This window comes from Aegilops tauschii, chromosome 6 (genome assembly GCF_002575655.3).
Source record: "Aegilops tauschii subsp. strangulata cultivar AL8/78 chromosome 6, Aet v6.0, whole genome shotgun sequence".
Taxonomy (NCBI): Eukaryota; Viridiplantae; Streptophyta; class Magnoliopsida; order Poales; family Poaceae; genus Aegilops; species Aegilops tauschii.
This window is the reverse complement of record NC_053040.3, coordinates 311,554,768-311,571,518: the sequence shown is the minus strand read 5'-3', so window position 1 is coordinate 311,571,518 and position 16,751 is coordinate 311,554,768. Positions and strand designations below refer to the sequence as shown.

At 53.5% G+C, this 16,751-nt stretch overlaps 1 protein-coding gene across 1 annotated transcript; it reads right to left on the bottom strand.

Moving 5' to 3' along the window:
• Positions 1-447: 447 nt before the first annotated feature.
• Positions 448-1,910, bottom strand: LOC109779952 (zinc finger protein CONSTANS-LIKE 3). The gene is made up of 2 exons (XM_020338551.4): positions 1,118-1,910; positions 448-1,026 (listed from the first exon to the last, which is right to left on the bottom strand). The coding sequence occupies exons 1-2, from the start codon at positions 1,745-1,747 to the stop codon at positions 694-696; spliced, it is 963 nt and encodes a 320-aa protein (XP_020194140.1). The 5' UTR covers positions 1,748-1,910; the 3' UTR covers positions 448-693.
• Positions 1,911-16,751: the final 14,841 nt, after the last annotated feature.

Genomic DNA, 16,751 nt, shown 5'->3' with positions numbered 1-16,751 from the left:
CAGTTTTCAGGATAGCAGCAAACATCAATAAGCTGCAAACAACGATGCAGTGGCACTTGAACTCAGTTTTATTTGAACAGATTGAAATCCAAAAAATAAAGAACTGCAGATACTCATGAGCAGACTATAAAACAAAATTTGGTTTGGTTATACAGTAGTGCATATGCAATCAAAGTGGAATAAATCAATTGCAGTTGACATTAAATCCAGTAGAACTTGATATTAAAAGGCTGCAGCGCATAATGTCTGAATGCTACAGCAATAAGTGTCAATGTTGAGTAATCATCTATACAAAAACTATGCTGAAAACTGCTAAGTGTTGAGAGCCTTTCCCCTTGTGTGATCTGAACCGTAGGATGTGGATTAAATGAAGATTAGAAGGGTAAAGTTGCAGCATGACTTCACTTGATAAAGGCACTGGATCTCAGTCCTGCTGCAACACCCAACTGAAGGTCACAGTTGCTGAATACTACTCCCATGGAAGAAAGGCAGGGTACAAATACTGGATCGGGGTGAAGAAAAACAGTGAGTACATCAGGTCGGCACGGTCACGGCACTAATCCCATGGAACAAAACTGTACAGATTATTCAATGTTACACGGAGCGCGCGTCGCAGCCACCGCACGCGCGCGCACTCGGATGGATGCGCGCGCCAAAACTACAGCAGAGTCGCCGTCGCCGTCGCCGGTCTCCTCAGAACGACGGCACGACGCCGTAGTCACCGTCCGACGCCAGGTGCGCCGACGACGCGGGCGAGAACGGCCCGTCCCGCTCCAGCGCGTCGTCCTCGGCGGTGCGCTTGGCGAACCGGCCCTTGATGCGCGGCCGCGTCTCGGCGTACGCCTTGCGGGACGCGTAGCGGATGGTCTTCTGGAACCTCCGGTTCTTGCGCTTCTCCCGGTACCGCATCAGCCGGGCCTCCCGCTCCTTCCCCTTGCTAGCCACCACCGCCACCGACGGCGCCGGCGCCGGGGCCCCGCCGGCTGACAGCGCGTCCGGCACCACCGCGACCTCGGACGTTGACATCTGCAAAGGCGTGGCAGACATTATTTATCACCACGTACGTCCATGTCAAGAAAACCATTTTGGTGAGACGAGGTATGGCAGAAAGGCTTACGCTGTGGTTCATGGAGTGTTCGGGGTAGAAGAGAGCGCCGCCGGCGACGTCGAGCTCGGAAGGGGCGACGGGCACCCCGATGGCCTTGATCCCGTCCATAGACCGGACGAAGTCCAGATCGAGGTACGCGTCCGAGTCAGGGAAGAAGGTAGCGGTGCTGTCCTCGGGGCTATCGCCAGGCTCGGGAAGAAGCCAGGAGGCCGCCTCGGCCTCGTTGCTCCCGTCGTCGTCCGCGTCCTCCTGCGTCGCGGCGGCGGAGGACGGGGAGGGGGCGGGCTGGGGCGGGTCGGCGAGCGCGCCGAAGAAAGGCGTGACGGGGAGGCGCTCGTGCCGGCTGGCGAGCGGGTTGGCGGAGTGGATGTCGGCGTCGCACGTGGCGCAGAGCGCGGCGGCGTCGGCGCGGCAGGTGACCGCGGCGGGCGCGTGCTCGCAGACCTCGCAGAGCCAGACGCGCGCGTGGCGGGAGCCGGCCCCGTGAGCGCGCGCGTCGCACCCGGCGCAGAGGTAGGCGCCGTCCGACCGGCAGTAGAGCCGCGCCGCGTCCACGGCGCACGTGTCGCACGGCCGCCCGGCCAGCCCCCAGAGCCCCCCTCCTCCTCCTCCCACCACCGTCTGCTCCTCCACTTTCATCTCGCTCGCCGCAGATCTCCGGCGCTCAGGTCGGCACTGCTGAGGGCAGGGGATAAAGATTTGGTGCGTTTCTTTCTGCTGGGTGCTCGGTGCCTGGGTGCGGGCGCGGGTGGGTTTTGAGGGGTCTGCGGGCAGGGAGAGCACATGGTAGGGGCGGGGGCTCCGCTCGGGTGCCGTGGGCGAGCGCGAGACACTTCGGGCGCCCGGTCGCTGTCGCGCGGGGGCGGGGCCACGGGGCCTGTTCGTTTGCCAAACTTGGCTAAGTCGAGTTAAAAACAAGCTTATTTTACTACGAGCTTGCCTCGGCTGAGCCGGTAGCATGCATATGTTTGCCATTGCTGTCGCCTGATTCACTCCTTTTTTTTTTGCGGGTACCTGCTTCACTCCTGCTTTACTGCATACCATTCCTCAGTCGGATCTGTTTACATTTGCACGCTACTCCGACGTCGACGTATATGATTCTGGGCACCAAACTTTCAGTTTCAGGTCGGCGGCCTAAGACCTTTTTTGTTCACGTCAGCTGCACAGCCGGTGATAACGCAGCACACCGGCGTGAGGCCGTTAGTCACGGCTATAAACTGAAGCCATTAGTGAGACGTTTGGCGCGAGCTCGCCCATCACCGGCTCGGTTTGCCTCGCCGGGACGGAATGGGGACGCGTTCCGTTGGGCGGATGCATCCCGGCAGTGCACCGTGCACGCAGGCAGGCACTGGCCACTGGGCACCCGTCACCTTTTTTGCGCTGGAGAAAGTTTGCGATGCCCTTGCCGAAAAAGTAGTAGGCGGGTCCAGTTGTCACTTGTCCTGATGCCATTGCCAGGCCAGGCACGAGGTGGGGATGCGACGGAGGTGAGGGTGGCAGGTGGGGGGCCGGCAAGTCCGACTGTCGTGCTCACCCGTGGATGCTGGCTGTAAGCCAGGTGGCGCCAACTGGTTGGCTTCTTGGCTCCCGCCCTTATCTCTTGCGGATGCGATGCTGCCATGTCAGCCACCCCGTGGTGGGGGACGCCGGATTCCAGCGAGATCTGGATCCTTCCGGTGGTAGCAGTAGCACCGGGGATGGTTGGTGGGCGATACAACCAAAATGGACATCTGTTTTGTCCGGATTCTTTTCATTTGGGTCAGTAAAACGGACATCCAAATCCGAATCTGATATGTAGATGCCCCAACGCGTGGCCGTATCCTAAACTTTATGTCTGATTTGGACTAAAAACCCCGAAAAAGGACATTGGAAAATAGATTAAAAGGGAAATATATTACAATAACTTAATTAAAAAGTCCACGATAGTCATGGCCGCACATAGAACTTAAGTTGAAACTAAAAAAAGACATAAAAAAGGTATATCTGCCCGCCGCCGATGCCATGGCCGTCTTGACACGCCACCGTCCCCGTCCTCTTCGTTTGTGATTAGGTCGATGTAGGGAGGCGGCGGCCAGAGGTGGGACGGCGGTCCCCAAACTAGGGCGGACACGGCATGCGCAGGCTGTGGTGGTGGTGGTGGTGGTGACCACGGCGCCCGCGCGGCCTGCGGTGCTGGTGATGGTGGTGAGGGCGGGCTACGTGGCATCGTGGTCGTCCACGACCACGACTACCCATACATCGTAGGGTTCCATACCGGGGTGGGCAGCCGGTCCTCCATCATCTCCTCCTTCACCTCCTGCTTCACATCCAGCTCCGGGACGTAAACATCTCCGGCGGTCGAGAGCGCCATCATCTCGTGCAGCTCCTCCCATTGCTCCTCCTGGCTGCGCTTGAACTCCCTCTTGGAGTCCATCACGTCCTGCACCAGCCACTCCTCCTCGCCCGTCATGGTGGGAGGTGGCGGTGGCGCCGGAGACGGGAAGGGAGAGAGCGTCGGCGTCAGGCCGCGCACTCTGGGTGGGCTCGGTGCGCGGGGCGGGCTAGGAGCACGGTCGACAAAGAACGTTTGCCGGGGCATGTCGTGCTCGTCCTGGAACCATGTGTCCCAGAGGGGCGAGTCGACGTCGTAGCGTCGGTCGGCGAGGAACTGACGCGGGATCCGTGCGCGCCGGCAGGTGATCTCCTAGAGGCGGGTGAGGCCGCTCGTCGGGATAGGGGAAACGGGCACCCGATCCGGGCTCATATGGCACCAATTGGGAGTGGGTATCGGACCACGGCAGCGGGGTGTCGGTCTCCCAGTACCGACCGCAGATGTCGACCTTCATGTACGACCGGGAGCGTGGCCCGACCGCCGGAGGTGTGATCAAGAACGTGGTCGGCGAGGTGGAGTGGGTGGTCGCGCTTCCAGACGAGGCGGATGACGATCCTGCCTCATGGTCGTGCATAGCCTTCTTGCCGGGCACCGACTTCCAGAAGCCCATGGAGGCGGCCAGAGGGGAGCGAGGAGAGCGGTGGCGCTAGAATAGGTTTTGGTGTCGGCGAGGGAGGGAGCAATGCGTTCTGTGGATGCGGTGGGGAAGTGGACTGGCCAGTCCATGGTTTCGTCGTGAAAAAGGACGAGGCCGAGGCGGCTGGGTGGCTGACGCGCGGGCATGCCCATGCGTGCGGATTAAATGGGGCAAGTGGAAAGTAGTTGGAGACCGACAGGTGGGCCTGAGATGGACGCTGAGAGGACGTGTGCGCGTCCGTTTGCTGTCCATCTGGCCGCAAAGTCGGGTCATATTTGCTCCCGATTTGGGTTGAGCTGAAGACAAAACGGATGGATTTCGTGGATGCACTACTGCAGGATGCTGCTAACGCGACACTACGATCAGAAACCCATTGATGAAACTGTGTGCGATGCATTAATCGCAAACGGGAATGTAAAAAAACCATCAAAAAGATGCAAAACATTTGCGATGGCGGAGACATCAAACACGGTTCAGATTTTAGTTATGTGTGCGATGCGGGGCATACGATTGATACATAAGAACTGTTTGCGATGAGGTAGAACAACAGAAACGGGCAGCCATATCAATGTGTGTGCGATATACGACATACAGTTCGCTCCGATGAAGTGTGTGCTATTAGGGAATGCAACAGAAACAGTCAGGCAGATCAAGGTGTGTGTGATATACAGCATACGGTTCACTCGGACGAACTGTTTTCAATTAAGGAAGAGAACAGAAACAGTTCAACTTAACAAGATGTGTGTGATATGCGGCATACAGTTCACATAGATGAACTGTTTGTGATGAGCCAAAAGAACACAAACGATCCGTGCAAACAAAATGTGTGTGATACGCAGCAAACAGCCCACTCGGATGAACTGTTTGCGATGAGAAATTATAACACAGACGGTTACTATAGTTAGTTCGTGTGCGATTCTATTCGTACAAAAAACTTTGAAAAATGCAAACTAGTTGCTTGCGGTGGCTAAGAGTATCGCACACGATGCATCTGCGAGTACTCGTGTGCGATGATTAGTAAGTTACACATACGTTTTCTTATGTTAACACGTGGCACCGCATACGGTATTCGGGTTGTGTGTGTGCTCTACTTAGTCTTCCCGCGCTCCACATGGGTGAATTGTAAAATCCACGCCTCTTCCCTCATCAGTTTCCCGCCACCAGCTAATGGCTTGCTGCATATAACCCAGGCGGCAACGCACCGTCGCGACACTCTGCCCAGATCTAGTCCTCACCCATCTACCATTAGTTATTCCAAGCATGCCAGGCAATGACCAAAGCTTCGACGTCGACCCTACCTGCGCTACATCTTCGGCGAGGGGAACGAGCCGGAGCAGGTCGGGGAGCAAGAGCTTCATCGGTCGGTGCACGCACCATGGCCCATCGGCAGCGATATTGGCGTGACAGTCCTTGGGAGCACAATCGACATATTGCAGACAAGGTGTGATGAGCAGTTTGCCATCCACCGTGCAAAAGATCCAGAGTTGTTCGGCGGCATGATCGACGACCCACCCGAAGAGCCGCTGTCACTAGTGCTCATCGAGAGCCTGATGCCCCGCAAGCACTGGGCAGAGGACCTCTGTGATTCAGTCAAGACAGAGGCAGCCTGCGGCTTCATCATTGCCCGCGGCGGCCGTGTCAACCTCGATCCCGACGATGTGGTGGCCAGGCTCGAGCGCATGCTTAGCGGAGTTGACGTCCCCGACGAAGAAGAACATCGCCAACGTGATATCTTGAGGATGCAGGTGATGGACGGAATTTGCTACCAGGCCAGAGACATGGAAATGGAGCAGTTCCACGGAGATATCATGCGCGTGATTGCACGTTGTCAAGCTCTTCTGGAAGAGGCCCAGCAGCCCCAAGAGCCTCCCAGCGCCAGCAGCTCCGTAGGCGGAGGCGGGTCGAGACACTTGTAATGAATGGCCGCAAGGGTGCTATGCTGATCATGGAGTCCGAGAAGAACGTCGTCGGAAGGCTGCCAGCTCAGCCTTTTAGCTTATATTTTATTATAATTGTATGCATATGTAGGTCGTTAGTGTTTTGGGGCTTGTCGCATGTGGCATTTTAAATTATCTTGAATATGTAAGACAATTACTAACCGTTGCCATTGTAATTTTGCCTCAACCACGAGCAGAGCGCGCGTAGGGACGCCAGAGCGGAGCGCGCCGCGACTGCCTCAATGGCGAGCAAAACGCGCGGACGGACGCGAGCAGAGCGCACCACGGCCGCCTCAACGGCGAGCAACCACGTGGTAAACCTTCTAGCACCCCGTGGGAGGTGCGACGACGCATCCATAGGACATGATGGTGATATCTTGACCATGTGTGATAGTGGGCAGACACGTACACGTACACGTACATCCGAGAACGCGGGCCCATGTTTCGGGCTTCCGATGCGTGGCATACGATTGATCCAAAAGAACTGTTTGCAACGAGCCAGAACAACAGAAACGGGCTTTGTAGGCCCAGAACCATCAATAAATTTTGACCTTGTTTCTCGTCACATTGCAGATTACAACGCAATAAGTAATTGCAAATCTGTTCACACCTATCAAACTAATATGTGTTCACACTTAGCACCAGGCTATAAAAACTACCCACTCGAAAATTAATTCACAGTTCCACTCCTCATCACCCACAAAAATGGTCCTTCCTGTCAAGTCATTCCTCCATGACCGGTAGGAGGAGTTTTGGGTGGACATATAACCAGGCAGCAAAGACCAAGGCCGAGTAAGCACTAGAGAGGTCCCGCCGCGAAGCGGCAGCTGCAGCAGAGATGTCCCGGCGCGTCGCGGAGCCCTCGAACGAGCTCTCACGGGCACGCGAGGGCTCTCACAAGCGCACTCGCCGCGTCGGCGATCGCGACGAGCTGGCGTAGCTGAAGTCCTTGGCCGGCGACGACGACATTTTCACTGGCCTCATTAAGCAGCAGGAGCTGGTCGACGGCTTGATGAAGCTGCTCGAGATGAGCGATGCCTCGGTAGACAAGGCGACCAGCCTCGTCGAGCAACTCATGGGTGACAATGCGAAGCTCTAAGGCACTCGCCAAGAAGGAGGAGGAGGCCACCGGCTGGAAGATGCTGCATGAGCAGAGCAGTGCCTTGGGGATGATGCTGACAGCGGTCGTCGAGGAACTGATGGGTGACTTGAGGAAGCTCCGGATCGAGCGTGAGCAGGAGGTGTAGGAATCTGCTGCTTTCAAGCAAAGTTGTGAGGAATTGAAGAAGGAGCTGGAGGATGTCGCCGCCCGGCGATCCATCAACGAGTAGAGACAGTAGCGACCCAGATCATTGTCTGCGATTTCCTTCTTCTCTTGCCCCCGTGTCTTCTGGGCTTTGCCGCATGTGGCATTTTAAATTATCCGGAATATGTAAGACAATTATTATCCGCGCAATTGTAAATTTGTCGTCGTATTATCCGTTGCCATTTTATTTGTCGTCGTATTATCCGTTGCCCTATGTGGCAATTTAAATTAGGCCGGAATACGAGTTGAAAACACGAACAAAGCAAATGCTGCCATGGGATCACAAGCAAATACCCTCCGTCCAGGTGCTTTAATTAACCGCATGTTAAACAGCGGCTCGGCCGCCATTAATGGAGAAGTTGTGAGCGAGGCGGGTGGCTGTTGGATGGAGGTCAAAGAGCTCGCTTTCTGTCGTGGAATTGTCACGGCAGATGTCCTCAAGCTAGGACTTAGTCGTGGAGCCATCGCAGCTAGGAAGCTTAAAGGGGTTAAGCGGGACAAGGAACACGAGGGTTTATACTGGTTCGGCCCCTTACGATGAAGGTAAAAGCCTACGTCCAGTTGAGGTAGTATTGATTAGGGTTTCGATGACCAGGGAGCTAAACTGCTATGCCTGGCTCTCGATGAGATCTTGCTTGTCCCTAAACCACTGCCGGGTCATCCCTTTATATAGGGAGGCTGACGCCCAGCAGCTCTCAGAGTCCCGGCCGGCTCATAAGAGTGTCCGGCTCGGATTCTCAACTATTCTTACCTTACACTACAAGTTCTACCATAATAATGACTGTAACTACGGGCTTTAAGCCATATCCGGGTCCTAAGCCCATCTTTGGCCCACCGTCTTTAAGCTTAGCGCCGGGCTTCTGGCAATGACCTTTATGAGTAACCCGGCCCCTCCTGGCGGGTGACTCTAAGGTCTATATCCTCAACATTAGGCCCCAGATTGATTTGAGCCGGCTCATGTCAATCTTCAATCCTTTCGACAGAAAATCTCTGGCTTACAATTGTGTGAAGGCCATAACCCGGCGTGACGTCATCCTCTGGACCCCGGGTAATCCGCCGTGACGTCATCTTCCATTAAGCCCGTTTTTTACTCCGCCAGATCCGCAACGGATCTTATCTTTACTGTCATCCCGAAAATCGAGGCGTTTCGTGGGGAGATAACCACGCCGTGGTCTCCTTGATTCTCGCGCCCACTTATGAGCTCGCCCTTATAAATAGGCCGGCCCGACGGGCCTTCAGCCACTCTTCTTCCTCCTCGTGCCACTGTTCCTCTGCTCGAGCTCGAACTCCACCGCCGCCGCCGCGCCCCCGGTCTTCGTCAACCTTGGCCGCTGCATCACCCTGACTCGGTCCAGACAAACGGCGGCGACCCCCGCACCTCTTCAGCATCGGTAAGTCCTCACTACCCCGTAGAACAGATCTGCAGTAGGGTTCATCCGTGTTCGTCCGTGTTCGTCGCCGTCGCCCACAAGCTCCGGTAGTTCTCATTGTTACTGCCCCTGTTTGATCTTAGCCTTGTATAGAACCACTGCGGTAGATGTTTTAGCATCCATTTCACACGCAAGTAGACCCCTCCTTCACTGCATAAAGGCCTCATTCGAGCTCAAGAACTCCCCTGCGTCTGCTTTTAGGTCTAGAAATTTTCTTTTTACCCGACCATTTTGATCCAAAATATTTACCGCAAAGTGTGAAACCTGTTTTCACCACACTTAGTAAAAAACTGCACTCATTGAGTCATGGCGGTTTATATTTCCGGCATAAAGAAACCACGCCCCGTAGAATCGTCCGACTCAAAGGAAACCATGCGCCATAGAATTTTCCGGCTCATCTGTGATAAGGCCATAGACAAATTGAATTACTCTTGACATCTTTTCTGCGGCTTAGATAACTCAATGTACTCAGATATATATCATTAGGCCCCTCCGTAAGCCGCCACTTAACACTGAACTATAATTTTCCTCCGGCTTATACTTAAACCGGACGTTTCCTTTTATCGTAGGCTGCCGACTTTCACCATGCCTCCCAAAGCTCCTAAGGCCTCCATCACTTGCAATTGGATGAGGTCCAACGTCACCAATGAGACCTTAGCGGATTTTCTCAAGTCAGGCCACCTGCCCAAGAAGGATGTCATGTCCTACCGTGCCCCTGACCCGTCAGAGGAGAGACCACAACCAAAGGACGGAGAGGTGGTCATTTTTGCGGATCACATGAGCCGGGGCTTCGCACCGCCCGGCTCAAAGTTTTCCAGAGACGTTCTGAATTTCTTCGATCTGCGGCCTCAGGACATAGGACCCAACTCAGTGTCCAATATCTAGAACTTCCAAGTGTTCTGCGAGGTTTACCTTGGAGAAGAACCTAGTCTGCTGCTCTTCAGAGAGCTTTTTTACTTGAACCGTCAGAATGAGTGCGCCAATGGGCCAAGTCTGGAGCTAGGTGGCATCTCCATTCAGCGGCGGAGGGACTGCCTTTTCCCGTACGCAGAGCCGCCAAGCCACCCCAAAGACTGGAATCTGACGTGGTTCTACTGCCAAGACACGTCGCCGGCTGATGAAAGTCCGTTGCCCGGCTTTCGCCCCTCGCGTCTGGAGTCAACACACCCACTGTCAGATAAGCTGACTCAAGCGGAGCGCCAGCCTCTGCTCCCCACCATCAACAAGATCAAGGCTCTCTTGGGCAATGGTTTCAATGGAATCGATCTGGTCCGGGTCTGGATCTCCTGGCGGGTGATCCCATTGAGCCGCCGCCCCGGCTTAATGTGCGAGTACACGGGCCGAAAGGATGACCCCTAGAGGCACAGCCGCAACGATCTTCCTGAAGATGTTGCAGAGGAGATGACCAAGGCTCTCTTAAACGAGAGCCTGGCAGACTGCGGGAGGACCGGGTTAGCCCCCTTCTGCAAGACCAACCCAGCCCCAGCGGTAAGCCGCTGATCTAAACATCTTATCTGCTTCTGTATATAATTTTCATCTGAATCGTTTTAAGAAATCGTCATTGTATTTTTCAGGCTGATGACAAGTTCTGGCGGGTCAAATATGACCATGAGGCAGCCAAGAAGGCCAGAAAGGCGAAGAAAGCCGCTCCCCGCAAGAAGGGAAGTAGGCCAACTGCTTCGGAGCTGATGCAACTAAGCGACAGCACCGAGTCAGAGGTAACCCCTGAACCTATAAGCTCTTTGTTATGTTTATTGTTTATTTCTGTCCGCCTTACCAACACTTGTTCATCAACAGGATGACACCGGAGCCAGTAACCCGGTGGTTGAAGAGGTAATGTCACTTTCCTCCGACTCGGAGCCCTTGCCAAGGCTGAAAGTCCGAAGGGTAACCCGGAAAGTAAGCTTTTCCAATCCTTTAGCTTATCAAGGTCCTCAATTTATTTTGAAGCGACAGGTTCATGAAAGTCGGCGGCACACCCGGACCGACAAAAACACCGACCTCTCCTCCGGGTTACCTGACGCATCGAGGAAACGCCGGACCGAGGTGATCTCAAAATTGTACCCTTTTCATCCTTTGGCAGGTGTTATTCGTCAACCGCTCAACTCTTCTCACTCAAATTATCAGGAAACCTCCCCCTCTTCTGGCGACTCTATGCAGTCAAGCCTGCCGGCTTTCAAGACCGCGCCCGGGTAATGATAATCACCTCATGTTGTACTTTATTTTTACTTACACTATTGTGCTTATCCTCTCTGTCTTTTCAGTGCCCAGGCCAAGCTTACCAAGAGGGCGAAGAAGACCAAGCCGGTCGAAGAGCCGGAGTTGCCTGAGCCGGAGGTAGCAGGTCAAGAACCGCCAGCTGCCTCCGCTCCCGAAGCCACCGCTCCAACCGCCAAGGCAACTGCAGAAGCTTCTGCTAACCCGGAGGCCTCCAGCTCGGCTCAACCAGCAGATGACCCGGACGTGGTAATCACCCGGACGGAGTTTGTTGAGCCGGGGAGACCTACTGCACTGGCCAAGTGCTCCGCCAAAGGGGAGCTGCTAGAGTCCCGCCGGGTTAACCTGGACCTCACCGACTACGCCAATTTGACCATTGGAGAGGTCGTCTCCGGCTTCGTCAGCCAAGTGCACAAGAGCCGGGACGCAGAGATTGCCATGGTGAACCAGATCCAGCAGAAATCTGAGGTACTATTCTTCTGTCCTCTTACTTACTGCATAGTTACCTTTACCATGCTAGCCCCCAAGTCGACGACTTATAATTGAATATGTTGTAGACTTAGGTTCCGGCTTACTCAATTGAACCGGCAGTTTGTAGATAGAAACGTTCAATATGCATTAGCCCCCAAGTGCCAAGTGTCTTTGCTTGGAAAACGCTTGGGACTTTAAATTTGCATAGTAACCGTTCATGCCATAACCCGGAAATTTATGCAGGCTGCCGGCAAGAAGTTTGAGGCTGACATCTCTGATCTCAAGAACCGGCTGAAGATGCAAGAAATGGAGACCCGGAAGGCAAATGCCAAATTTGTGTCCAGCATCGCCGCTCAAGAAAAGCTGAAGACCGAATTTGATGCTGAACGGAAAGCCTGGGCCGAAGAGAAGGCCGCGCTGGTGAACCGGGCCGAACAGGCGGAGAAAGCCCTGTCAGAGAAGACGGCCGAACTCTCCGGCTTAAAGCGCCAAGTGTCTCAGATGGTTGCTGCAATCTTCGGTAAGTCATCCGCCGGCTTTCATCCAGTTTAAAATTTTGATGCCTCATAACTCACCCTTGTCGGCGGCTTATCCTGTTCTGTGAAACAGGTCCCAGAAGTGCCAACCTCAACCAGAGTGTGGTAACCAAGCTAAAGGCCGTGTACACCCTGGTGGAGCAACTCTACACCGGGTCCCATCGTGCCTTGGCTGTGGTGGCCCTATCCAACGAGGTGCCGACTCACCTGGCGGAGGTTCTTCGCCGGCTCGCCGTTCTGCCTCAACGTATCCAAGAGCTGCGACGGGCCTCTGCAAGAGCCAGAGCGATCGCCGCGCTGAGCCGGGCCAAGGCTTTCCTGCCCGAGTTAGACCCGGCAGACATCGCCCTCGGCTATCCAAGTCTGAAGGAAGACGGCACAACCTTCGACCAAAGGGACTTTGCCGCCTGCGTGAAGGTCGTGCGCCCGGTGGCCACTCTCATTGGAAACGACACAGACCTGACCAAGTACCAGCCGGGTTACAACACGGAAAATCAGAGGATCCTGACCCCACGCTATGAAGCCCTCAGCTTAATCCCGCCGGCTCGTCAGCACACCTTCGCCCCGGAGATTGACCCGACGGGGTTAATTGACGAGGAAGCTCAGTTCGAAGCTCTGAGCGGCATCGACTGGAAGTCATCAACTTTCCAGGTCTTGGGAACAGCCGGAGGAGAAGAGAGGGATGAGCCGGAGACATCAACCCAGCAGGCATCTTAACTCGGCAGGCGGCTTATAAAACAATGCTCCACCCTTTGGACTCGATGAGTCTTGTAATAGAATAGGTTCAACACTTTAACTGTGCCGTGCCATCGCGCACGTATTGAATGCTGAATCCTTATGAAAGTTGCTTCCTTATATGTCTCCGGGTCATAATTGATCATTCATTGTCCTTAAGCTCAAGAATAGTTGCCTTTAATCATCCTGCATAAAGGACAAATCACAAGTCTCTAGGCGGCTTACCGCACTGAGAATCATAAGCTTTAGATATATAACCCGGAATATGAATAAAAAAAGACTATCCCTCAATTATGTCCTCAATACAGCCGTGATAACACACTTAGCGGTCTGCAAGCATACTTCCGATTTAGATAACCCGGGTAATAAGGTTGGTACCTTAATTCTGATTTACCTGCCTTAATAGTTAACACTTTAAATCAACGTTAAGCCGGCAAAGTGAGACCCGGCCGTATACACTTTGAAAATATTCAGAAGAAACTTGCTATAGAGCAGAAGAACTTAGGGGCTTCCGGTTCGAATACGACCAGAGACCCGGCCCAAAGGGGTTATGCTAGGATTCGAATACGATCATATAGCCCCCCGTGGGTGTGGCGATGCCAATCAAGAGGGTACCGACAGCTATGTTCTCTTTGGTTCGAATACGACCCATGTTTGAACAGGAAGCCCCCAAATGACTTTAAGAATTGTTTAACGACGCTGATTCGAATACGATCCACGTCGGTTCCCAAAGGGGTTAAACTAAGATTCAAATATGATCAAAGAAAACTCCCCAATGAGCTCGGCACTTTGCCAATCAAATGGGTATCGACAGCTATGTTCTCTTTGGTTCGAATACGACCTATGTTTGAACAGGAAGCCGGATCCTCCTTCAAGTTATCATGTAATCTTGCAATGAAAACAACACGTGCACATTTGGAGGAGAAAAAAGGACAGAGGTCCTGCTTTATTGCTTATTATAATATATACATGGCTTAGAGAAATATGTACATCATGAGAGCCGGTGGCTCAAGTGTAGTAAGGCCGAAGCTGAGCTATGTTCCACGACCGACGGGTTTCTTCCTCCGACTTACGTGAATCTTTGTGCTCCCGAATGTCAATGAGGTAATATGACCCGTTGTGCAAATTCTTGCTGACCACAAAGGGCCCTTCCCAAGGCGGGGATAACTTGTGCGCGTCTGTTTGATCTTGGATGAGCCGGAGCACCAGATTGCCTTCCTGGAATACCCGGGACTTAACCCGGCGACTATGATAACGGCGCAGGTCTTGTTGGTAAATCGCTGAGCGAGCTGCTGCCACATCACGCTGTTCGTCCAACAAGTCAAGAGCATCTTGGCGCGCTTGTTCATTATCCGCCTCAACGTAAGCCGCCACGCGAGGTGAGTCATGACGGATGTCACTGGGGAGGACTGCCTCTGCCCCATAAACCATGAAAAAAGGTGTGAAACCTGTAGACCGGTTAGGAGTAGTGTTGATGCTCCATAACACGGAGGGCAACTCCTCCACCCAACAACCCGGCGTCCGTTGCAAAGGGACCAAAAGCCGGGGCTTGATGCCCTTCAGAATCTCCTGATTAGCTCTCTCAGCTTGACCATTGGATTGAGGATGAGCCACGGAGGAAACATCAAGTCGGATATGCTCTCGTTGACAAAACTCTTCCATAGCGCCTTTGGATAGATTGGTGCCTTTGTCAGTTATAATGCTGTGCGGAAAGCCAAAGCGAAAGATCACCTTTTTCATAAACTGAACTGCCGTGGCTGCATCACACTTGCTAACTGGCTCTGCTTCTACCCACTTGGTAAATTTGTCAACTGCCACCAAGAGGTGGGTCTTCTTATCTTTGGACCTTTTAAAAGGCCCAACTATATCAAGCCCCCAGACCGCAAAGGGCCAAGTAATCGGGATCATCCTCAGCTCCTGAGCCGGCACATGAGCCCGTCGTGAGAACCTTTGGCAACCATCACATTTACTGACCAAATCCTCCGCATCAGCATGAGCCGTCAGCCAATAAAAACCATGACGAAAAGCCTTGGCCACAAGAGATTTTGAGCCGGCGTGATGGCCACAATCCCCTTCATGAATCTCACGCAAGATCTCTTGACCTTCCTCAGGGGAGACACAACGCTGGAATGCTCCCGTAACACTGCGGTGATGCAACTCGCCATTGATAACGATCATGGACTTAGCCCGCCGGGTTATTTTCCTGGCCAAAGTTTCATCCTCAGGCAATTCTCCCCGGGTCATGTAAGCCAGATAGGGCATTGTCCAGTCCGGTATGATATGGAGAGCCGTCACCAGTCGTGCCTCCGGGTCAGGGACAACCAAGTCTTCCTCTGTAGGCAACTTAACAGAAGGGCTATACATGACGTCCAGGAAAGTGTTAGGCGGCACCGGTTTTCGCTGAGAGCCCAGCCGGCTTAAAGCATCAGCCGCCTCGTTCTTCCTACGATCGATGTGTTCCACTTGGTAACCCTGAAAGTGCCCAGCAATGGCATCAACTTCGCGGCGATAAGCCGCCATGAGAGGGTCCTTGGAATCCCACTTTCCTGATACTTGTTGAGCCACCAAGTCTGAGTCGCCGAAGCATCTTACCCGGCTCAAGCTCATCTCTTTAGCCATCCGAAGACCATGGAGCAAGGCCTCGTACTCAGCCGCGTTGTTAGTGCAAGGAAACAGCAACTGTAGCACATAATGGAACTTGTCACCTTTAGGGGAAGCCAACACGACTCCAGCCCCCGAGCCCTCCAACTGCCTGGACCCGTCAAAGTGAATAGTCCAATATGTGTTATCCGGCTTCTGCTCGGGCACTTGTGACTCTGTCCAGTCATTGATGAAGTCCACCAAGGCCTGAGATTTAACAGCAGTGCGTGGCACGTACTTGAGACCATGAGGTCCAAGCTCTATAGCCCACTTAGCCACCCTCCCTGTGGCCTCCCTGTTTTGAATGATATCACCAAGAGGGGCAGAACTGACCACAGTGATGGGATGACCCTGGAAATAATGCTTAAGCTTCCGGCTCACCATGCACACACCATAAACAAGCTTCTGCCAATGCGGATACCGCTGCTTGGACTCAATGAGTACTTCGCTGACATAATAAACCGGCCGCTGAACCGGATGCTCCTTACCCTCTTCCTTGCGCTCCACCACCACAACCACACTGACAGCTCGTGTGTTCGCCGCCACATATAATAATAAGGGCTCTTTATCAACCGGAGCAGCAAGGACTGGGGGCTCTGCCAGCTGCTTCTTCAAATCCTCAAAGGCAGTATTAGCTGCATCATTCCAGACAAAGTTATCAGTTTTCTTCATCAACTGATATAATGGCATGGCCTTCTCACCCAAACGGCTTATAAACCGGCTTAAAGCAGCGATGCGACCCGCCAAGCGCTGAACATCATTTATACACGCCGGCTTAGCCAGGGAGTTGATGGCCTTGATCTTCTCCGGGTTAGCTTCAATGCCTCTGTCAAAAACCAAGAAACCCAAGAGTTTGCCTGCAGGAACACCAAAAACACACTTGGCCGGGTTAAGCATCATCTTGTAAACCCGGAGATTATCAAAGGTTTCTCTCAAATCATCTATCAGGGTTTCCTCCTTTATAGATTTAACCACAATATCGTCCACATAAGCATGAACATTGTGCCCAATCTGCTTATGAAGACAGTTCTGCACGCAACGCTGATAAGTCGCCTGTGCACACTTGAGTCCAAAGGGCATGGACACATAGCAGAAGGCTCCAAAGGGAGTGATGAACGCCGTCTTCTCCTGGTCCTTAACTGCCATTTTAATCAGATGATATCCGGAATAAGCGTCCAGGAAACTTAAGCGCGCACAACCGGCCGTAGCATCAATGATTTGATCAATACGGGGAAGGGCAAAAGGATCAGCCGGACACGCCTTGTTTAAGTCCGTGTAGTCCACACACATCCGCCAAGTGCCGTTCTTCTTGAGCACGAGCACCGGGTTAGCTAACCACTCTGGGTGAAAGACTTCAACAATA